Here is a 25,404-nt window from a genome sequence, read left to right as displayed (position 1 = left end):
CATAAACTACAATGAAATCATCGATAGTTTTTTCAATTGCGTTTAATCGTTCTTTAGTAAATCTTTAACTACACCGTGGATTTAACAGTTTTGAAAATATTACAAATTGTATCGTTTATTACTGAAAGTTTTTCTTCTTCATATCACAGTATATAATTTATCTAAAATGCATTCAATTACATTGATTGACTATAACAAATATTTGTCCTTAATGAATAATAGGCAACCAGTATCGATAGTATGACTATATAGGTTCCGATGGAATTCAATGACAATAACTTTTGGAATGATACCATTATTTAGATTTTTTTAAATATTATTGACAAACACATGTTCTGATGTTTACAAATGGTTTGGATTCTATTAATGTTCAAACTCCAATCTTCCCAGATTTGAGCATTTTTCTTTGCGTATTTTTTAAATGTCCCAAGAAGTTAAAATTTTATGACTTTTCTATTTTATTAAGAGAGTAATATAATGACTACTACTGAAATAACCGTGGAACACTCAATACCTTTAGATATTTTGGATGATTTGAGCAGGTAAGCTGATTTTAAGCTAATATTTATTTATTGTCATGCAAAAGATCATTTAATGCTACTAACCTAACTTAACCAACTTTTCACAAAATTTTAGGCCCGTTCCACAAATTTACTTTTCACCATCTCTTCTGCCGCTTCCACAATTCAAGGAAAAGTAACAGTAATAACATAGCATTAGGGAAAAGTTACCTAGAGCAAACTCTACTTAATTCTAATACCAGGTTTGTGTAAATGCTTATCACAATGTACGATTTTAGGTAGTCAGATTGACGCATTAGTTCAACTGTAATTCTTGGTTGCGAAATATTAAGTTAATTGAAAAAAAATCAGTATATAGGTACACTGAACACTTGTTGCACTGAACTCTTGTCATGACATAAATTACACGTTTCTAAGAAAAGTATCGGACAGTGTTTAGACCTGACACACACTATATAAAATCTCTCTGCGATAAGTGTCTGGGACTTACTTTTAGTAGGTTGTTATTAACCTGTTTATACTGGACACTGGAACAAGTGTCAGATGCATAAATAAAGCTATGAGATAAAATGGTGTATTGATGAAATATAAGAAAATGAGTTTGATTAAGACGTGAATTACAAAATGATAAGAAAATTAAACTAATAACTTTCAAAGGTGTATTATATTTTTAAAATAAGCCAAATTTAAAATAAAGATCATAAAATTGTGTGTAAAATCATGTTGGTATTTATTTTTATAAGTACTAAGTTACATTGAATCATGTATTTTCAGCATACTTTGGTTACATTTATAATTTTATTGGGTAAAGTTTATAGTCGTTGAAAAAAAAGGTTTCCGGGGATACAATTGCGCCATTTGGAAACATAATTATTACTATTTCCTCGTCCCAACCTTTATTTCTTGATTTTTGATCTGATTTCACAGATTGTGTTTTGTCTAACTTTTTTTTGTGCATATTTGTGTCATATTTCTCTGATTATTTTTTTCAAACAATCATGCTTCTTGTATCATAAACATCCCACATTATTGGCCTTGCTTGATAATCCTTTACATCACTCCTTGGTCATCCTTTACTTGTCATTTCATTCACAAAAAATGCTCACAAACTGCCTGACACTTATCTCAGAAGTTGAAAGCCCTTGAACTGAAGCTATAAGTAGCTGTGTTACAAGTATTTCCTTTATTATGTGTTTACACTTGACAACAAATTGCATGCAATAAGTATCTGATATATTGTGGGATAAATCTCAGATACTTAACATCAAGAACCATTTACATTTGAGAGTAAAAAGGCCTCAACACTTATCGCAGGAGTTCAAGTTTTCTCTCTGACACTAGGTCTCAGGTTGGTTAGCATTTACACTTGATACAAAAAAGTAGTGCAATATATATAGTGATACTCACATATGCATGCAACATTTAATGTCGGGCATGTTTACATGGGTAATAATAAAGTGTCAGATATTGCGTGATATAAATGTCCAGTGTAAACATACCTCAATTATGTATTTCATATCACGTATCCCAGTTATTCCTTAATCCTGATTCTGCAGGAACATAATATTTGCTATTTTAATTCAGTACTGGACATAAAAACTTTAATATCACAATACAATCATAATTCATTTGAATATCACAGGTTTTTGTTTAGTCCAGGATCTTTCGATGTATTAAATTAAAACAGCACACATCATGTACCACAGGATCAATTTATACATGATCATGCCATCAGGATCAAGTTATTAAGTTGGATACAGAATATGGAACATTTACCATAAAATTTATAGAAACGAGAACATAACATGTTTGGGATTAACATATCATATAATAAAAATAAACCCCAAAATAATGATAGAACTCTAAATATTCTTATACTTCAAACAGTTTTCAATGATTTAAAATGTAAAGGAACATGGCTACCAGCGTGGTTAAATACAATACTTGGCTTCTATTGGTTGCACGGGAGAGTTGAGCATTGAGTTAATTTGTAATACGAGCCCATGTCCGCATGCATACCATTGTAGGTAATCCATTCCATGATATATCTCTCCATTTACATGAGCTATCTCTGCTTTTGTGTCATTGTAAACATACCTTAGATCAGTTTAAATGTAGTTAACATAACTTAGCAACCATTAGTATGTTTTTACAGTATTTTTATTATAGCTAACCTAAGCTAACCAAAGGTACACAAGTTTTTAAAGTTTTTTAACTGTCGCATACCTAAGCTAACCCACCATTCTAATAATAAACACCAGAAAACTACTTCAAATCCTGTTTTAAAAATCATCAAGTTTATGAAAGGAATTCACAAATACCCTGTTATTAAATTGATGAATTTTAACAGATCAGCACCTCTTTACACATTACTAAATACCAGGGAGAAACAAGGAGAAAGATACAGACGGTATATGGATGATGCTACCCGCTCAATTCCTTCGTGCTCCAGGAAGGAGCATAGCACAGATTTGTGGTTAGATTGGAATTAAAAATATGTTTGTTGGCAAGAAGTGAAGGGGAAGATAGTGGGATGCTTAGAACATCTGTGAGCTTGGGGGTGAAAAGGGAGAAGATATAATGGGATACAAAGGATATGGCGGAGATCAGGAACGGGGAAGAACACACATTTTGTTAAGGAGCGGTGCTGGAGCAGAATGGGCTTAAGGGAAGGGTGTTGGTAGTAAGAGGGGTGAGAGAACTAATGAGTAAGCTTGAAGGTGTGGAGGGACGAAACCCTATTGCAGGATAAAGAAGGTAAAACAACAACAGTTAAGTAATTTTGTTACATTAAAAAAATATAGATTTTAGAAATTTATTTTCATTATTTCATAGGCGCCCTTCATCTCTCTAAAACCCTATAATTACCCTCATCACAAATACTGTAATTAGTAAAAATTCAGATGGTTGCCTAGTGACATCCCATTGTATTTGAAGAAAAAATTTAAAAATGATAAATTTAAGATGCTGCTTAACTATTTAGTTGTAAGGAAAACCTGACTGAAATTTGTAATTTTTACAATGTCACATTTTATAACCTGGAACTTTAATTGAAGTCCAATTCATTTGATAAAGACAGTTAAATAATGCAAAGAAAAATTTTTGGTACACACATTATTTAGAAAATAATTTAGGGGCCACATTGGTTGAGTAGTAAAATCAACATAATTTGGGCTGGACTCTCGAAGGCATCACATCTGGATTTCTTGCAAGTAGGAAATTTAGAGAAATGCAGTTTGGTGTTGGGTTTTCCGTCACTATTGCTTGCATCAATGTTCGGCACCTCACACATTCTTCAGGGGCTGGAACAACAGGTCTGTTCCTTTGAAAGGGGCAGCCATTACCTACGAGTGTTTGCCCCATTTCATCCACTAGGTGATTTAAGGAATAAAACCACACACACAATACGTAGATCCTGCTACAGGCAGGACACTTTTCATGAATTTTCACTTAGAACATCAATTTAAATTGAAACAGTTATGTACAAAGTATTGTGTACAAAGTATTGAAAAAAAAGTTACATTTAAGGTTACCTTCTAATATACCACGGAACACAAGTAAATATCTTCATTGATTTGCTCGAAGTAGAAATGAATTATTCAAATCCTTACTGCATATTAACATGTATTGAATAAACAATTTTTCATATAACTCGTAAATATTTTTTCTGTAAATAAAAAAATAATAAGTAGTCAGAAAACAAAATATTTCCTTACTGCTAATCAGGAGTTGGTTGTAGCCATATACTAGCTATATAGTTCACTACTAGATAAATTGTTTTATTAGAGTAGACATATTTTATGTGTGGTAGCTTGGCTTCTGGGTTGTAGCCGTGTCCTTGGCGAATAATTCACCGACGTTTCGGTCGACATTGCAGTCGCCATCAGTTCAGAGTAGGTAACTGCTCCCCCTGATGATGGAGACTGCAATGTCGACCGAAACATCGGTGAATTATTCGCCAAGGACACGGCTACAACCCAGAAGCCAAGCTACTTCAGACAATGGCCGTGAAAGCCTGCATATAGGTATTATTATTTTATGTGTGATTTTATTCCTTGAATCATCTAAACTGTGTACCCTTTGAATGGACTGAAGCCTGTGTCTTTTTGTTAGCTTGTGTCGTCCAGACAGTGTAGCCTCGTGACACATGACTCATCTTAAAATTGAGTTGATTTTGTGCTGCAGTCGTTTCATCATAAATGTGCCTGAAGAGGAGCGTAAAGACCTGGTGCGAATTTGTTTCCAGATTGAGTTGGCACATTGGTTTTATTTAGATTTCTATTGCACTGATGGCACTAAGGAACTGAAACCATGTGGAATGAAGGAATTCACAATGCACATATTTCAGGTTTGTTTCCAATTCAGAATTTTTTTACTATTTATAAAATCGAAACATCTCTTTAGACAAAATATATGTAGCCTACCTACTGTTTATCCATTGTTTGTTCTGTTTTAATTATTTATTTTTGGTCTGTGGATCTCACATGGACTCGAAGTACCTGGATGTAGAATATGTCAAGTCATAAAATTTAAAAAAAATATATATATATATATATACACAAATGCATTGCTAAAACATAAATTAAAAAAATAATAAAAACTTGTTTTGACTCCTTAAAATAGGTACAATACATAGTGCATGCATAGAAGAATTAATGTACAATGTATACATAATAATGGTAAAAATCAGTTTAGGTAACTGTTTTCATTAAGAAAATTTTATCATACTATACAACAGTTCTATTTTTCTATTTTCTATCAAATTAAATAAAATATATATAAAAAAAATTGCATGCAATAAGTATTAAATATACATTTTTACAAAAAAATTGTGTCATACTGTATAGTTTGTGGTCAATTTAACATTCTAAAGCCACTACTTTAAGGGGTCTAATTAGGGGCGTGTTTGTGTAGTGAGGCAGGATGATAAGCTGGTGTTTAGAATGGTAGCTCCTGTAAGCGCAAGGCTTTGAGCTGGTGTGAAGTCTTTTCTTCGTTGTATTGGACAATTTGAGCGGTAATGGTAACATTAGATGGTGTAGAAATGAATATAAAGGTGTAGTGAAAGGCCCTTGGGTGCTTTCATGAATCTTTACTGGGTATTTCATGTCAAAAAAATTATTCTGAAAACACAAATTTTAGCCCTTTTCACTCTTCTAAAAATACAGTTTAAAAACAAAATACCAAAACAGAACTACCCATCCACCCTCAGCACAATTTTTAATTATTCTCGTGAATAGACACCTTTAGGATATATTGAGCAGTTTTTAAATCATGTTATTTCTTCTGAAACTCTGCATATTTTATGTATGCCTAGGTAGGCCCCTTAAATTTAGGTGTTATCAGATACATTTTAGGGACTTAACAAATTAAAGATTTTTGGTTGCTAGTTGTTCAATCCACTTATGGAAGTTATCCTGAATGCTGCTCAGATTTAGAATTTTTTCTTACCAACCAGACCCTTTGGTAGTTTGCTCAAGATTAATATGATCTGGTTGGGTAGAATTTCCACTCATAATGCATGGTTTTTTATATTAACATTAAATTTGTAATTCAGTTATAAATTAAATTTATCATTACTTAGCAAAAATTTGGAATAATATTTTTATATTGTGCATGTTTGTTTTTATACCAATAAATATTAGTGTTGTGTATTGGATTCTTCATTTTGCAGTTATGCTTTAAAAAAAATGTTCAGAAAATGAGAAACTTTTAGAATACAATGAAACCTTAAAATTTTATTACATACCTAGTATACATTTTCACATTCCTACAAGATGCATAAGTACTTCAATTTTTAAGTTCTAGAACGGTGGGTTTCTCAGATACGTTGTAATGAGATTTTACTGCAGAGGGTCCAATGTTATGCCTTGAACTGCCACTGGTTTTCAGCTTGCCATTTAACTTAGGACTGCGGCCACGAGAAATGAATGAAGTGAGATGAGATTGGTAAGGAGCTGTGTTGCTATGCAAGGGTGTGCAAATGGGAGTACTCAGCAAAAACCCACCGGCGATGTGCAACAGTTTAACTGTATACGCTCCATTGCAAACCTTATAAGTTATAAGTTATGTGATACGCACAGATCATGTATACAGTTATGGTCATGGTAACTTTAGTATTTAGATTTTTTTTTTAAATTTGGTGTTGAAAAATTGTACATTAAGCAACGGGGATGGGGCCTGACAGAATTGTTTGAATCTGCGCCTGTAGTTTCTCTCGACAGCCCTGCACTTGAGCATTAGTTGCATGTTAGCCACAGAGGACTCTGCCGTGTTAAGTGCATGGAACATAGGCCACTTCCTTATTTCTCCTGTCAGCAATGAGTTAACTAACCAGTTACAAAGCATTTTGAATACCATCAGCTGTGAATTGCCATCAGTAGTGTAATTGGTCAAAGTTACTAGAAGTATAATCTTTTTGGTAAGTAGGCAATAGTTAATTCACAATACATTTAAAGTTAACATATTTCATAATAAACTTACAGCTTCAGCAGACAGTTGAGGTGATAGACAATCTTTGTCTATTGTCGTCAGCTGCCAATCATGAACAGGATACAAGCAATTGCTTGTTAGTCATCTGAGATTCCGACTGTGGGAAAAGGAATGTTTCTGTATATGAACATATGTATTTATTGTATAACTATGTATTCCAGCTCCTTAGAAATGTTATGCCAACAAGTTTGTAATTTTCTTTACCACTTTGATTAGTTCCTTCCTTACTTAACAGCAATAAGGGCATGTATTAATAAAATTTAGATTTTGTATCAGAGTTTTTTTTGCATATTTACGAAAGTGCATTTGTTATCTAGTCCACTGAACCAGCTGATGTTTTTTCCAGCACATTCCTTTCTTGCGAGTGCACGCGGCGAAAGTGGGGAGTGTACTGGACGAGTGGAAAGGGTACAAACAGTCCGTGCCAACGTTCGGGGCCATCCTCCTGAATGAAGACATGTCCCAGGTTCTGCTTGTGCAGAGCTACTGGTCCCGTGCCTCGTGGGGTTTCCCGAAAGGCAAAGTGAACAAAGACGAAGACCCGTATCGCTGTGCTATTCGAGAGGTATAGTGCTTTTCCGTGATTGCTACATAAGATTTATATTGTGTGCCAGTAATGGGGATGTGTCCTAAATAAAAACCTTTTAAAATCAATCCTCCTCATTGCAAGAATTATTCAAAGAACGTATCAATGCCCATTATGAACCTGGTATGCATAATTAAGTTCAGAAATTGTAAAATAAATTGATCCTTCTATCTTGATGTTAAAATAACCTGACTTTCCTCTGCAAATATCGTAGTCACTATAAACCATCCAGTAAGCAATGGCCAGTGTCCAAAATAACATTTTAAAACAAACTTTCCCATTCCAAGTTTCATTCAAATAACTTGTGAGACAGAAAGTATCACTCCTCAGCTCTCATTGGTGTACTTAATTATCAGTTCACATATGGTTCACTTGAGTACATCAAAAATTTACATGACTTGGGTAAAAGGCATACCCTTTAAAAATAACTCAGTTAACAGCATTTAACGATTATAAAATACAGAATTCCTAGGGACAAGATTATACACCGAAATACAACTAAATCACTAAATAATGAGCATTTTTAATCAAAAACTTAACACAAATCACAAAAACTGATTTTTTTTAAATATATTATATTCAAGGAATGTAATATATTGTTACGATTTACTGCGGGTTCGTAAAGGATAGCCCAATTAAAGATTTTTATCACACACAAGTTTTATTTATTGCCACTATTTACGTTACTAGCTAATAATCTTAAAATGCCAATTAATCAATTGTACTTAAAAAAAATGTTGCTTCCACCAGTCACTCGTTTCTCACAATCCACACGCCTCGCTAGACCGCACCTCTGGCGCAACTCTCGCCGCAGCACCCCTCGTGGTCCTCTGTCGCAGGACTCCGTCGCTGCACTCCGCCGCCGCCGTCGCACTTCCCCTTCGCTGAGATCCCACTCGACGCCTTGCTCGGAAATTCACTTGGAACTCCGCCGCGCCCGCGACACTATCGCCGGAACTGAACTCTTTGCCCTGGAACCTTCGTCCAGGGACTTCGCCAGTCTGTCGCCCGGAAACTCCGCCGCGGGAAAACTCCCGTATTCACTCTGAACTTTTCTGACTCCCTGCCCTGACGTCCTCGGGCATATATATAGGCCCCAGCGCAATTTCCAGAACTCACGAGAGCGGCCGGGACCAGTCGCGTCATACCGAGCCGTCCCGACGGCAGAAATCTCTCAAAAACACGTGTCGGCGGCTCGCGTAACTCCACAGCGGGCAGGTTTTGGATGTCAAACTAACAGTGCCGCGCGGGGGGAGCGGAGGGCTGGAGGGAGATAAAGCGGCGACCCAGGTGCGCACGGCGCATCTCATGTTACTGCGTGCACCTGCACGTGACGTGGCTTTGCTCACGTTCGTAACAATATTTAGCATAAAGGTTGTACCAAATTTATCTACAAGTGTTTTTTTTTTTTTTTAATTTCCAACTGTTATAACTCATTTTTACATTATGGCACTGGTAAATTTTTCAAACACACAATTATTTGCAGATTTATTTTTGTTCCGTGTAAATATAAATGTTCATTAAAAATTATTATATCGTCAAAGAGCATCATGTGTCAGTCGCAATGAACTGATTTCATGAATTGCTTATTATGAAAAATTTAAGTGTCATGTTTGTTTAATAATATGCTATATTTATGAATAAACAGAGTTCTTGAAAAGTGAAAACAATAACCCCGAATTCTCCTGTTTTAAAAACGATTAACCTAAAATAAAACCATAACATTTTGTCCTTAGTAATTCCGAGTCATATTTTGTTTTTGTATTTACTTGAGTTTGATGTCTTGTTGATGGCAAGGTCATTAGAGACTGTTAAAAGAGCCACACAAACCAGGGATATTGAGGAAGGAATGGACCGAGGCCTATAGTAATGAACTATCCCAGCATTTGCCGGAGTGGTTTTGAGGAAACCCAAGGAAAACCAAAATGAGGTTGGCTGAACTGGGATTCAAGCCAGGTCCTCTGGAAAGATAGTCCATCGTCTACCACAGCGCCACTCCACGTCGTTCAGAGGCATGTTGACATAAAACCAGTTCACACCTTAGTCTTAGAATGCTAGAGAATAGAGTTGTGTTTGTTTGCTATTAGCAGAGTTCGTACACCTTTGTAGTATTACGTACGCCTTCGTATCCTTAATTTGTTTTAAATTTATTAAGGGTGCTTAAAAGTCCTTAAATTTCACCAAGAATCCTTAAAAACTTCTTAATAATGACTGATAGCTTGAAGTAATGAACAAATGCAGGTAGTTTAATGTTCTATTTTTTCTGACAGCAGCAAACAAAGCCTTGTGCATGCCCAGTACAGTTGGCAAATTTTAAGCCTCGTGATTAAATTTTCTATACAAAAAATGTTTTGAATTTGTTTTTCATATTTTTTATCTCACCTTTAAAATTAAAAGGTTTTTTTTTTGTCTTAGTATGAACATGTAAAGTAAATATAATTACTGATCATAGTAAATGGTAGGGGTATAAAATTCAGATAGACACTGCTTGTGTTAGATGTGTTCCAGAAGTAATTCTGGACAATAGGGGCTTATCTGTAAGAATTGAACTAATCAACTGAATTATTTTTTGTGCATTAACCATTTAACATTTTTATTTTCTTGAGGTACTTTCGTGATATTACAAGTGGTTTTCTATCTTGTAATAGTGATAAAGGCAATGAAGTAAAGGGATCCTTAGAAACGCCTTAATTTTTGATTGCTCATTAGGATACGAACCATGAATATTGCCCAAAGTGCTTTCTAGAGCTTCATAATTAGGTACACTGCACTATCATCCTGATAAACAATGAACAGCTGTGTGCCGTCGCGGTCTTTGTTGCTGCATTAATGAGGAGACGGTTGTGTTTTTTTCCCACCCCCTCATTATGATTCTTGTGTACTCCGAGTAACTTTGGCAAGTATCTGTGAGCTGATTATTAAAACAGCCACTGAAAAGAGGCATGCCACAAAATGTTGTTTGAGAAGGGGAAATACCAGTGAGGTATAGAAATGAGTATTTTAACGTTAATACAGACATTAAAAATTATGAGTTACAAAAATACAATAAAACCCTCAGAAAAACACTAAAACTTTTGTCCACATAGTTAAGAAACTATTATTTACATTCAACTCAGAACTATTCATTAGTTATTATTTTTTACTGGATGAAATGCCTTTATTAAAAACATGTTGCGAGTGGTGGATTTTGTTAAAATATTTTGTGTAGTAAAGAATACGTGTCATGCTGTTACTGCTTTCAGAATTTTTTATTGTAATGGGTTTAAATGTAATTTGCAGGTGTTGGAAGAAACCGGTTTTGACATTAGTCGTCTCATCGACAAGAATGACTTCATAGAAGCTGTAGTAAATGAGCAGACAGTTCGATTGTATGTTGTTACTGGAATAAATACAGAGACAAAATTTCAACCTCGTACAAGAAATGAAATAAAAAATGTGGAGTGGTTTCCAATTGCAGATTTGCCCAGTAACAAGAAAGATATTACTTCACGTGTCAAGATGGGCGTTGGTCCGAATGCTTTCTTTATGGTTCTGCCATTCATAAAGTGAGTTGGTTATTTTTTCTGAATTTCTGTTAACATGAAATTTTAATGTAGTTTAAACTCTACAAAATTACTAAACATTGCTGCAATTTTAATTGCTGTTTCCTGTTATATGTATTTCTGTATAGATTAGATTTTCCTACAAAAAACTTGAATTCTAAAAATGTACAAATTCCAAAATTGTTGTGATTTTTTTGGCACTAAATCATTAGCATTGTAAATTTTATTTAGGTTATGTCCAAACTACAGAAACCTAACCCAAAATTATCTTACTTTATTTCTGGTGTTTTGGTTCAGTGATTCTTGGATACACCAATTCCCAATCTGAAATAACTATATCCATCCAAATTTATGAGTATAACAAATATAATACAATATGTCAAATCAATCAATTATCTGACTTTTATGTTTCAGATTTCTATGATTTTTGGTACTTGCATTGTTTGTATGAAGTTAATTAAAAATATGTATTATTTATATTGTTTGAATGAATAGATATTTTTAAAAATTATTTAAAATTAGAAAATATTGCTATTTTTTTCAACATTGGTTCACTTAAATGCATCTTGTTTTTTTTAACCATTTTACCTTGAAAGCCTCAGAAAGGCTCCATTAAAAGCTCTTGCAAATTGCTTTAATTTAATGTGCTACATGGGCAACTTAGGAAAGGAAAAATATTTAAAAAAGTTAGTTAACTTTTTTTATTTAAACTCAAAAACACCAACTTTAATTTTTTTTTAAAATAAGATATGTTAATAATTTAGGTTTTGTGACTTTGTCAAGTTTTATGCAATATAAAACCTTTATGATTCTGGCAATTTTTTTTTTTTTTTTTTTTTGTAAGTTACATGCTGTTTAGTCTATATCAGTACGTAATATTATACCTGCTCAGTCCTGCACAATTAGAGGTGGGTTGTTACAGCAATTTTCGGTATCTGTTCCAACCTGATACTGATACAGTAATGTACCTAGTTACAAGTATCTGATACTTTTGTATCAGAGCATTAGCGGTCCCAGGAAGCGACAAGGTATCAGCATTCTCGTTACAGGGTACACATCCTCCGTGCCGTCATCACCAGCGTAAAGGTATCGGTGTCTCTGATACATTATTCATCACGCCCGGTAATTCTCTACCTCTGTTACTCTCATGCCCGCCTGATACAGCCAGTATCAATCAGTTCAACATTCACTGCATTTCGTCCTGGCCGTGTATTAATTACCACCATGTACATTGTTGCGGGCTGTCATGCTTTGTAGTTAGTATCTTTATAGTGAAATAAGGAATGGATAAGTGCAGGAAAAAGACTTCATTTGTGTGGAATATTTTTACGGAAAATAATGAGTTTGCTAATTGTAATTTGTGTAAACAAAAACTGAGTTATAAATCATCATCGACTAATCTGAAGAAACATTTGAAACGTAAACATTGATATAGTATGCTCACTAATGTATGTATCTGTTTTTTTTTAATTTTTAATTTTTGATAAAATCGTAATCTTTTAATGTATGAAAACACTAGTTACTAATTGTTTTCGGAAAAAAAAGTCCTAATGTTGATTACATCTGTTATTAGTGTCAACTGAGAATTTATTTGCATTTTCATAGCTGTTAGGTGCACAAATATAAATATTATATCTTGTATTAATGTACTTTTTAATATTAAAATTTCATTAGTTTTATTATTGAACGAGACTGTGCACGCACTGCGCACTGAGCGTACTTTGATGTGGGACAATAACCAAACGACTTGTAACAATTTCGCTTTGCGCCTCTCCTTCAACGCCTTCCCCTGCTCTTCCTCCCCTACATTATTTCCCTTCTTTATCCCTTATTCGTCGTTCCTGCTCCCTCCCCTTTCACAAGCTCCGCCCAAGTGACCGTCATCTGCGATCGGGTTCTGCGCACATTGGCCGTGGTGTTGTTCCAGGCGAATTCTGAACTGATACTAAAGTACTTGATACTTTTCAAGTGTACTCGTTTGCCATTCCTGATACAGGCACGTATCAGTGCCAAAGTATCAGGTTGATACTTTTCGACCCACCTCTATGCACAATAGTATTTCACTTTATTCAGTTCAGTTGTAGATGTGACTCTGATGTAACTTGTGTTGCATGCTCAGTGAGTATCAAAAATTTGTTTAAAATTGTAGGCTAGGCCATAATTATTTATTATGTTTTTATTTACAATGCATAATTGTAACAAAAATCGTTTCCAGTATGGCGGCTAAAGATATAAACAGGTCAACTTATACAGTTAAGTGTTGTGATCCTTTCTCACTGTCAAATCACAGGTCTGATGTGAAAAGCTTAAGAACTGTTAAAAGTTGGATGTGCTTGAAAGATGATTTCAAAATAAATACAGGAATGAAAATCTGTGACAAGTGTTGCAAAAGACTTGAGTGCAACCATAAGTCTCATTCTGTGAGGAAGCAGCTGCTATTAGCATTTGTGACAAAAATTAATTTATTGATCCAGATACCTCACTTGATCTTCTGAATAAGTCACTTTCATACATCGGGGAATCACTTATAAATAAGAAAAAAATTGGTCAGAAACAGTATGCCAAATAAAAACTAGGTAAAGGTTAATGCTTGTCTAAAAACCAAACTAATGTGTGTTGAATCACTAGAAAATGACAGTTTGAGGGTTAAAAGTGAAATTTTGTCACATTTTCTGAAAAGTGAAAAAATCACCTTTCTCTCAATAAGTGAACTCAGAAAGAGTTTGGTGTTTCCATGTATATGGCAAGAAAAGTGAAAAAGTTGGTGGCTGAGAAAGGTATTTTATCAACACCAGATTCTAAACCAGGAAAAACTCTCTTACAAAGAAACAGTGACTTTAGTGAGAAATTTTTATAATATTGATGAAATTAGTAGAGTGATGCCTGGGAAGAAATATTTTGTTTCAGTCAAAGTTGAAAATACTTGTGTCAGTTAATAGAAAAGATTGATTTTTGCTAATTTACTAGAGATTTATAAATTATTCAAAAATCAGAATCCAAAGAAAAAATTGATTTCTCATAATGTTGTGCTTTACGTTCAAAGTATTGCACTTTTGCTAGAAAAAATTGTGCACACATACAGTTTGTCTTCTTACTACATAATAATATTAAATTAATGATGAGTGATGCTCATTTTTAAAAGAAAATATACATATTTTGATGAAATTAAAAAAAAAAACTACAGAATTTATTTACTTATTATTTGTCACATGATCACCTACAGTCGAAGGACTTTTACTATGTGTTTAGCAAAAATCATGTGTTAAGCCATAACACCACATGAATTCATGTAGTGAGTGTCATGAAGTTGATACTTGAAAATTATGTTTGATGAAAATATTTGAAGAATAATTAATTGATCAAATTACTTTCAAACAGTGAATGATGTGCTATGTAGAATGTGATTAGAGAAGCAAGTCATTTTATTGATGCTCTCTGTGAAGGTCTTATCAAGCAAAAAATCACGAATTCTTTTCACAACCACGGAAAACATTTTACAGTTTCTTAAAATAAAATATAAGTCATGAGGAGGCAATTGGTTCATGTGATTTCTCCGAAAACTATTCCTTTATTCTACAGGATGAGTCTTATCATTGGCTAGTGCTTAATTGAATCTATATATTTTTTTCCAGGAGGCTGAAAAGGTGGATTCAGGAGAAACAACAAGGAGGGTCTCAGGTGTTCAGGAGAAATCGTCAAAAGTCTGTAGGCGAGGTGGAAGTATCGCAGTCAAAGAACAAGCGACAGCAGTTTGCACAAGTCATCCAGGTATAGTATTGTAGTGCTGGAAAATTCTTGAGAAATGTCAGTTTGTACGTATGTATCATCATGTATTTTATTAACCTATAGGAAACTTAAGTTTTGTCACATGTACACATTCATTTATTCAATCAGGTAGATATACTTCATGTTATGAAAGTAATGTTATTATCAGGGAGCATTATTTATCACATGATTAAATTAATACTGTACTTCATAATCTTTCTTTACATTACTTGTAATAATCATTTTGTTGCCTTTGTCCGCTTAATAAGTAGTTTTCTAAGTAAAATGTTTATTGCAGGCTGAAATGCAAGAGATGCAGGCATTGAAGCAGATGCAAGAACTGCAGGCTATGAAGCAAGACGTGCATTCTAGTCCGCCAGCACGCGTTGCCCGCCGCTCGGATGCAAACAGTAGAAGTCAGAAGCCAAGTTTCAAAAGACAATTGTTTACAGGTAACTGACTTTTTCTAATGATTTTTGTTTAGGATACAATACCAGTTACATCAAGGTTTTTTTTATCATATTGTAATATAACAGCATTACAGAGTCTGACACTGTACATATTTGTTTTGTTTACTTTTTCAATTACCATCGCCTGGCCTGGTATGTGTTTGAGATTTGGACATGGGTTAACGATGTAGTGTATTTTCCAGTTGTGATTACATCATGCAGTTCATGCGTTATAACCCTTGTATCGCGTTCGTGTAAGACGGGCTGACACTCCATCGCCTTGATTTGGAGGGGTCACCACGCCTTCCCCTCCAGACAGTGTCGCGCTAAGGGGTGGTAAAGGGGAAGGCAGACCATGTGCACAGCGATAACAGAGACGGTTCAGATTTAACTTTTCCCCCTATAGTAAAAGTGCCGGGTGGAGAAATACCACTTCGCCACTTGTCACCTCCAGCGAGAGAGAGAGAGAGAGAGAAGTATGTTGTCACCAGTCCCCCGCCCACTTCCTTCGCTTCCTCGTCCCAGCAGCTACCTGTGAGTCATCTAGTCCTCTGTGCCAGCTTAGCAACGTAGCGTGGCACGCTTCATTTTGCGTGTCCCTAAAAATGTTAACTATCAGATGAAATATCTATGTAGAAACTACGTGACGGGAGTGGTGGTGTTTAGTCCTGTCAACTGTCAAGGTTACTTGATGGTCATAGTCCCGTTCCTGCCTGCCTCCCTCCCTCCCACCCTCGTACCAGTTGTGATGATACAGTGCTTCATTATCTTCCGTCTACACAGCAGAGTTTAGCTTGCTCGTGTCGTTTCAGATGGTACAGTATGCCACAAAAGTTTCGCTTTCAGGTGGAAGAGTATTTAATTTAAGTATTTTCCTGACACATCACCACACATCAATGTAAATAATCATTTGTTTCATAAGTCATTACTTAACAGGTACCACAAAATGTTAGTAAAATTTATTTATAGGAAAAAAAAATTTTTTTCTTTGGAATTTGTTGCAAAAATTGTGGTGTGCGCTATACACGAGGGCGCGCTATACACAAGTAAATAAGGTAGGTGAGGAGTGTACATACAGGTTGGTAGCAGGTCACGAAGTAATTTATCCGCAATTTTCAATGTATTACCTGTTTTTTAATTAATGTAAAAATCACAATTTATTCAGCACAACAGAACACAAAGAGAAATTAAACTGTAGATCCAGAAAAGAATAAACCCCGGAGCCATCGCCCGACCACGGCCTGCTCGGCCCGGCGCTCGAACAACGACCACCCGGCACGTTGCTCGGACAATGACTTTGTGCGGGCAGTGTCCTGGGCTTGCTGACGTAATTCTCAGCCAATCACGGCGTATAGCAACAGAAACTTCTACTAAATGCTTACTTCTGTTCCCACGACGCAGCGATTTTGTCTCTTACTCACCTCCCGTGACCGTGACTCAAACGCCTAGCGTGTGAAAGAAATCCTCGGTCGTGGAAATAACGAGGTAGAATTACGTCAGCACGCCTTGCCACACAAACAAGCCAACAAAAAAAAATTTCTTCAAATATAAACTTATGCATTTTGAAAATAAAAGCACTAAACCCGGAGAATTACGTTCACAATAACTTCTAAAAGAAAAAAACTTTACATCTAACCTGATATATGACAAAAATTTATAACAAATTATTATTACTGGATTGCATGGGGGAGGCTGTAATCTGGGTTGTTACAGGTTGCTCTCCAGCTTTCCTCGCTGATAAGTCTGGTTGCTACATCCTAAAACTTAATTGGTACCACAAACGACTGACAGAGACTAGCAGCGAGAGGAATAGATCAGCGACTGATATCCTATTCAATTTTAAAATAACAACAATTATTCACATAATGATAATCATTAAGGGTTTATGACCCGTTACAGGTCATGATTTTAGATTTATATTAATCACTGATCAACTTTTAGACATTTTCAATCGTTTAACTTTCACGAAATTAAAAATATATATAGTTGCATACTTTTTGCATAATTAGCTGCCAAAGTTACATTTTTAACCTTTTTGGGTTGTACAAATAACGAGAATTTAATTTATTGCAGAACTGAAACTTTTTAGGATTAACTGCAATGCCACTGGCTACTTCAAGAAATGGTTTGTATTTCTATCACAAAAACTCATTTCATGTTTCTTGGCTGTCAAGATCATAAAAATTTTGAGAATTTTGAAATGTCAGGTAAAATTAATTAATATTTTCTGGAAGAAATGCAAACCATTTCTTGAAGTAGCCAGTGGTATAGCAGTTAATCCTAAAAAGTTTCAGTTCTGCAATAAATTAAATTCTCCTTATTTGTACAACCCAAAAAGGTTAAAAATGTAACTTTGGCAGCTAATTATGCAAAAAGTATGCAACTATATATATTTTTAATTTCATGAAAGTTAAACGATTGAAAATGTCTAAAATTTGATCAGTGATTAATATAAATCTAAAATCATGACCTGGAACGGGACATACGCCCTTAATGTAATACTTTACTGATGTGGTTGACAGTGTCATAACAATTATAATCCTGAGAAAAAAATTGTCAAGTGATAAATGTCTGTTTTATGTGCTTGGAAACTTACTAAACCATTTAGTGTCTAATGGAGTGTTAGGATGTAAATATCTGATTAAATTTTTATTTTTTCAACTTCATTGAAAAATATATTTGCAATTAAAAACATTTTACCTCCTATATATTTCACATTCACATTCATCAAAACTAATATAAAAATCTTTTACTTTTCAATGTGATGCTTCACCAAAATGCTAGTGTTATGCAAATTTAAGCTCTGTGATACCTGTTGATTGTTCCAACGAGATCTAATCTTATATAAGAAGTACAGTATTATAGACTGTCTGTCTCACTCTTAGATTGCAGTACATGGCTTATGGCATGCACTGTTGCTAAATCTCTAACACATAATGAATTTCAGATGTGTTTCTTTGAAATTATTATTGCACATAAATTTGGAATAAATTGCCTAATTTTTTTTACTATAACTTATAACAAGAAATTGTTCATACACATTCATTAATATGAACTCATATGATAATTGTATTGTGAACTTTATAAATAAATTAATAAGATCACATATCTTTTAATCACTATCATTTCGCTACCACTAACCAAAGTTAATATCACTTCCACAATGATAGCACAGGACTGACCAGAAGAATGGGGTTGGAGCGATGGAGATGACTGGGATGAATGGGATGAGGCTAAACTTATCAAAAACCCTTCCTCGGCTCTTCCATGGTTATAACATTTTCTATTTAATTTTTCCAGTTTTCTTTTGTTATACAGTCTTACAAATGATTTCACCTGGACTAATACCATTTCAATAGGGTTGAGCTCACAATGATATGGGGGCAAGCTAAGTACAATTCAACCTACAATTTTGGCTATTTCTTCAAGTTTATATATTTTTTGTACTTATGCCATTCCCGTTCTGCTATGTGTAGCAATTCCTGCTTAATTATACTAACATTATAAGAAATGTTCTCTGTGAGCACTGTCTTATATCCCCCACACACCCAACATTGCACGTGAATTGATTCACACATCCTGCTAGGGTGTGATGCATTATCTAAATCAATAGTTAATAGATCCCTCTGGATTATTTGACAAAAGTTGTTTTGGAAACCACTTTTCATACCCATCTGCAGTCATTTCGTCATGAGCGTCAGCTGTGTTCTTTTTCACAAGAAAGTAAGGGCAGTGTTTTGAACAAAGCTATTCTCATTACCTGCATGCACTAATGCAAAAGTCCGCCACGTCCTGTAGGAGTTTTAAGGCCTGAACTAAGGCCTTCATTGGCTATCTGTCGAGCGCTCTTCACTGTTGTGTCTTCCCGTACCTTTCCACACTGAGCCCTACATTTACTCATGACTCATCTGTATAGATAACTGGCTTTCCTAAATCCCTAAACCCTTTTACTTCTCTCAAGTAGGTATGCCGCCACTGAATTATGTAATCACATTCTATAAATGCTGTCTTGTTTCCCCTTCCTAAATACTCAAACCCATTGTCATGAAGGAACCTATTCAGGGTGGTACGATAGAAATGACACTGATTCGTCACTTTTCGCTTTTGCTAGAATAACATTTAAAGTGGGTGGAATGTTAACAAACATAAAAGTGCGAGTGTGAACGATCTGCCGTTACCCACTCTGTAAAATTCCATCATAAGTTTGTTTTAAAAAAAATTTCTGTTTGCCTTTTCTTTTTTGGTTTTATTTTACCAGGCGTACTTTGGGTACTATGCCGCAGCAGTTCCGTCCTGAAGGCGTAAACATTAGTTTAGAACAGCTGGTTGTTTTGGAAGCTTCCTTAATTGCATTGTTCTCTTATATTAAAAAAAAAAATCTTTGGTGGACCACCTTTCATAGTTTATATTTATGTAATCCACATAAAGGCAAAACATAAAATTCAATATGTGAATAAATAACTCATCAAAATTATAATTGTAACGAGTCACCGGACACAACATGTCTCTTGGTTGCGAGACATGGCACTAATTGGCAGGCTGGTTTCAGAAATGCATATCAAAGGAAATAGCTGACTAAGGAAGCCTTTGTCTTTAAACTTGCTTGCAGGACAGAAACTCACTTCTCCAAACACACTGCCATGTTTCCTCTTACGACATCATTTTGGGAGAAAGCCTGTATTGCAGTACACTCTTTTGCAGATAAGACATGTCTACACAGCTATGGACATGAAACCTGCTGGAGCAATTCAGATGGTGTTGCTTTTAAAAACAAATTCCATTACGTAATTGTGAACATCTTTCATGCTTTTGACCCCCATCTAACTTTATTAGCGAAAGCCTTTGTTACATTTCAGGTTGGCCCGGCTGAGCAACCCAGAATAGTAACAAGACACTTTAATCACTTGAAAAGTTTATGTTTATATACAATGATTTCGAAGTTTGGTTTTTTAAGTTCACTAGTTGTCAACATCAAATAAAAATTATTCCCTTAGGATAAAAGTTCATTATGTAGTTGCATTAAAAATGAAAGATTTCAAGGCAGTCTTTTATTTCTATTTCTAAAAAAAAAAAAACAGAGGTCATGACTTACATAACAGGTCCAAACAATGTATCACATATTCACTGTAGCACGTCGCTCGATTAACAAAAAAAAAATTTAAGTCCCTTTGTTTTACTGTGGAACAAAGGTACCAATATACCCGCGGAAAATATCCCGGGAGGGCGATGACGGTCACCCTGGGCCAATGCTGACACCTGTGGTCAAATTTTAAGTTAAAATTCCAAAAATGAATAAAAAAAGGTTACATTTTGGCCAGGCTCCGACCAGCAGGCGTGAAGTTAGCTATCCGTAACTTTACTTCATTGTTTCCGGCGAGCTGCAGACGACGCGGCCGCACACAGCAACGATCGAACGCCAAATAACAGAACGATGAAGTTGTCTTCCCTTACAAAGGTGACAACAAAGGGGAGACAACCCTGTGTTGACTGACCAATCACAATACAGATCCAGAAAAATGACCATATAAGGAGAAATACTGGAAAAATATTTTTCTTTGAAAGTCTGGGAAGACACATTACACCACCTCAAGGCTCGTTCTGATTGGCTGGCGAGGCAGCACCCAGAGAAAGTTCTTGTTCATTGCTGCGCAGTCGTGTGCTCACGTGTTGGGTTTTTCCAACAACGCACTAACTTGAGGCATGAAAAATAACTTGCTGGCAACATGGTGTCGTGCCCATGTCTTCCTTTCTTTTGAAACCTTCTTGAATGTTCTAGAATGTTTCATTCTTACTACCCAGAATAAGCTTAAAAATTGACTAAACATAATTAATATACATGTTAATTTTAAGTGATTAAGTAAATTACAGTGAAGCAAATAATAATAAAACATACTACATTCAGCTTTATATAGAAGATAGAACCTAACCCAAATTAATAATAATATTAAAGCACAAACAATATGACTTACATAAAACAATTCTCAGTCAAAGTGTTATCGGTAGTAGGGGGCAGAAATATTTTGATGTTACACCTTTGTCACTGATCAACTTTTTAATGTGTCAGTTTCTGAGAATGCCTTTTAGGATTAAAAAATTATACAACTGAAACATGAAGAGTTTTTTTCTAGAATTTAGTCAGTGATGTCCTAACATATTAAAATATTAACAAAAAAATCTGAATGGAATACAACAGTAGGTTAATTGTTTTAGATGTGATGTAGTTTGGAATACTTCATAAAACTTCCCAGTGAAAAAATGACATTTAAAATTTTTTTCAGACCCTTAAAATGCTATTAAATAGGCAAAATATATATCGCCTGATGAATATTTCTATGCTATATAATATGCAAAACAGCATTGTCTATAAATACAATGTAAACTGTCCGCCTGTTTACGGTATAATTAATTTTTTTTATTTTCATAATTATATTTCATAAATAATCTATGCGTAATTTGAGTAAATTCTGATGTTATGCATGTATGATAAGGAGAGCAACAGTATAGGAAGCCATCTCATTACATGTAAAGTGGTAATCTTAGCATGATCTGATTCAGAGTTTCAGTTACATATTTCTGTGGTTAAGTGTTCCATTTTCATGACATTCAAGCACTGAACACATTTCATTAAATTGGTTTTATTTTTCAAACTTTCATAATTTCTGTTTTCTATGATTCTTGATAGCTTCCATGTTCCTTGGTTGTTAAAACAAGTGAAGATATGGAAGGTTCAATTTGGAAAAAAGTAAGACGGTGTCACGTTACGCTTTTTGCACTGTTCTGTCTATGCACCTTACGCTTAACACTACATAAAAATTTCTGCCTACTGGGTTTTATGGGTTGGTGCACAGGCACCTGGCTGTGATTGGGAGGGGGGGGAGAGTCTTCTTTTATCTGCAACGTCTTTACTCACGGGCGTCTGGGTGCTGTGGAGATGGCTGGTGGGCTGATCCTTACTGGAGGCGGTGCAGATGATGCTGAAGATGACGGTTGCGAATGCACACGAGCAGGGGCGACAGCACTCCCCTTACAACTGGACCTATAACTGGTTGACTCTCCCTACTATACAGCCTGTAGATAGGCAGGTCCTGGACTTGACTGTCGTTCCACTACGATGTCTACTGGCAACTCTCTCTCACTAATTTGACATGTATGGGTGCGGGTCGGACACTCGGGTCATGTCTTGGGTGGGCGGCACTCTCATCGTCCGGCGTCACCAGCACAATAACTCCTTAGGCTAGAGAGATAGATCAGCACTGTGAGTGAACTCGGCTGCTGAGGAGGTGCGGTTATCTAGGCTGACTTTCTGGGCTAATGGCTGGCTCCTTTATACCCCTCCTGAGGGCCTGAGTGTGACGTCAGAAAGGAGGGGATTCCGAGAATCGCTGGCCGCTTCCAGGAATTCCAGCCGGCCTATGTGCTGTGTGCACTAGGCCGGCCGGGTGGGAGAGGGGGTGGGCGGGGCTAACGGCTGGTTGGGGAGGGTTGGCCAGCTTCGCCGGCGCTCGGAGTGGTTGCCCTGGGCAACCAGAGATGCAGATCCTGGCAACGGGCGACGCAGCTGCGGCCGGCAGAGCTGGCTGTCTCTGCCTCTGTGGCAGCCCGCACACGTGGTTAGTTAGGTAGGGTTGACGACTTCGAGATTATTGATGTGGGTGGCACATTGCACGTCAGTGGTATGAAAAAAGGTCATTGAAAGAAGCAAGACATCTTTCGCGTATGTGAGGGTTTCTGAGTTCTCGGAGCTTCGCACGAAAGATAAGATGATTCGCAGCAACTGTGTCCTTAGATAGAACATCATTATTAAATATTCAGGAATATCCTATGTATTGATATCAGAATTAGGGAGTTCTGCGGATCCTTCGATTCTTACCGCGTCTGTCATCTTGACTGCCCATTAGTTTGGTAAGATGACAACGATGCTGAACATTGTACTATTACTCCAACGTGATGAGCTCTTTCTAGGTCTTAAGAGTTTTCAGTAGCCTGAGGAAATAGCCAATTTTCTTCGTCATTCCATAACTGTGGTCGTAGACTTAACATTTGTTTCAGCTATACTGCTATCAGCGTCGGAACAATCCAGTGGTCCTAATGAAGCAGAGTATCGACCCCACTGATTTGTTTGTAGCTATTAAATTTCATTTATTTATGTGTGTTCAGTATTAGTATTATCAGAGACCATTACTGCGTATCTTACCTTTAATAGAAGTACTTTCACTTAAATTGTGTATTGTATTACTGTACTTCAAAGATATTGTTAATAATAATAATAATAATAATAATAATAATAATAATAATAATAATAATAATAATAATAATAATAATAGTTCAGGGCAAATTCTGGTATCAGCAAGTAAAATTAAATGATGTTATAGAAATCATTTGTAAAGTTTAGTGTCATGTGTGTGTCAATAAAACGACAATATCAAGATGTATTTGAGTCCATTGTGGAATTTACTAGGTTATCTTTTAAGTAATGAAATTAAAAGCATATGTCAAACAAGTTAAACTTGTTAGAATAGTATTCCTTGCACTATGTAGATGTATTCATTATGGTTACATATACGTATTAAATAAAATACTGGAAAACATACATTCATATTATTTTAAAGAATTGTATTATTTTATTTCGGCTATACAAATATTATTTATTAATTAATGCATTCTATAATTGGATTTATATTCATACTATATCTTGTGATGACGTGCAGGTTAGACTATCAGGCAAAAATAAAGTGTCATATAATTTCATACTGTGAACACTTTGACTCATCCAACACGTACATCTCCAGAACAATTAGTTGACCAAACCAGAAACTTAACTCCGTTATCAAGACTCTTGACTGTAGATATTCTGGTCGTACTATTGTAAGATTGTCACCCAGAACAATTTTAAATTCGTATGATATATGGCAACAGCGCACGCAGAAACAAGAACAGCACTAACGGCGTGTGTTAGAAAAAGAGAGAAAGTGCCCTGTTACTTCCACACTGCAATCTAAGAGTGAAATGCTCTATAGCTAGTGTTTTGTAGTGTTTTTTCAGAACAATTGTACTGTAAAATGAAAGGTCCTTGATTTCTGTTTCATGGCAGATCAGTTGGCACCTGCACCTCAGCAGCCTCAGCCGCACTGTCACCACCACCAACCCCCTCATCAACAAGCAGTCGAAAGGAACCACCCAGTCCGCGCAAAGGAGTCGTCCGCTCCTACGCGCTGCGATGACTTTCAGTTTAGTGCACCGTCGTGGGTCAATTTCAAGTTCAACAGGAAGGCAATACTGGCATGTTTGGAACTGTGAACTCTACGTCTTGGTTAAGTTCCTGTGCTCTTTGGGTCAGCATCAGAACCGTGTAGCGAAAGAATAATGAACTAAAGAAGGGACGTTGTTTGTTGCGTACCCACTAGTTTAATTCAGATTCTTCTTTTTTTATCATGCAAATAAATAGAACCTTTATTTTATTAATTTTAAATTTATATTTTTTACAATAATATAAAATTTTGTGGCAGAATGAACTTTTGAAAGGTTATAAAAAAATGAGTTGTAAGTTCATATGTGTATCATGAATTTTATGGTGTTAAGCTAATAGTGTTAATTACTTTAGTAATTTTTATTATTTTTTCTAAATTATATAAAAACTAAACATTTTTAGGAAACCATAGATTTACAATTGTCTAAAAAAAAATTTAGCTTCAGTGTGATTGTCTCAGTTTTCCTGGAAGCTTGATCAGGAAAGCCATTTTACAACACTGTGATTATACTGACTATTTATATGCTATGATGGCAGTGTGTACATGAAATAAACCAACGTAATGCATGTAAAAGAAGTCTGTATTAATAAAAATTCTTATTGTAATAAATTTTTAATATGTAGTTTGGGTGGTCAGATCATTTGTCTCTCATCAAGGCAACCCAGGTTAAATTCTGGGCAGGTTTGATACCAGGTTTTGTGCAAGTGGGAAATGTGGCGGACATTGCAGTGAGCAATGGGTTTTCTCAAGGTTTTCCTGTGCATCTGTCCATAATCCTGTCACTTTTGCATCCTTGCCAAT

At 35.5% G+C, this 25,404-nt stretch overlaps 1 protein-coding gene across 2 annotated transcripts; it reads left to right on the top strand.

Moving 5' to 3' along the window:
- The first annotated feature begins 23 nt into the window (after nt 1-23).
- On the top strand, nt 24-25,225 carry LOC134535127 (m7GpppN-mRNA hydrolase). 2 transcript variants are annotated; one of them, XM_063374070.1, is made up of 7 exons: nt 24-542; nt 4,707-4,869; nt 7,360-7,578; nt 10,879-11,144; nt 14,774-14,909; nt 15,205-15,358; nt 24,447-25,225. In XM_063374070.1, the coding sequence occupies exons 1-7, from the start codon at nt 478-480 to the stop codon at nt 24,650-24,652; spliced, it is 1,209 nt and encodes a 402-aa protein (XP_063230140.1). In that variant the 5' UTR covers nt 24-477; the 3' UTR covers nt 24,653-25,225. The 2 variants fall into 2 exon arrangements, with proteins under 2 accessions (XP_063230140.1, XP_063230149.1); XM_063374079.1 differs by having other exon boundaries at nt 172-542; nt 4,768-4,869.
- The last annotated feature ends 179 nt before the right edge of the window (nt 25,226-25,404 follow it).

The sequence above is a fragment of the Bacillus rossius genome, chromosome 1, assembly GCF_032445375.1.
Source record: "Bacillus rossius redtenbacheri isolate Brsri chromosome 1, Brsri_v3, whole genome shotgun sequence".
Taxonomy (NCBI): domain Eukaryota; kingdom Metazoa; phylum Arthropoda; class Insecta; order Phasmatodea; family Bacillidae; genus Bacillus; species Bacillus rossius.
Note: the sequence above shows the minus strand (reverse complement) of the source record. Positions and strands in the feature narration are given on the sequence as shown.

Bases quoted from the DNA above. Each gene is read 5' to 3' on its own strand.
- LOC134535127 (XM_063374070.1), top strand. From the start codon at position 478: ATGACTACTACTGAAATAACCGTGGAACACTCAATACCTTTAGATATT. The intron at 7,579-10,878 runs GTATAGTGCTTT...TGTAATTTGCAG, and splicing joins ATCGCTGTGCTATTCGAGAG to GTGTTGGAAGAAACCGGTTT. The intron at 15,359-24,446 runs GTAACTGACTTT...GTTTCATGGCAG, and splicing joins CAAAAGACAATTGTTTACAG to ATCAGTTGGCACCTGCACCT.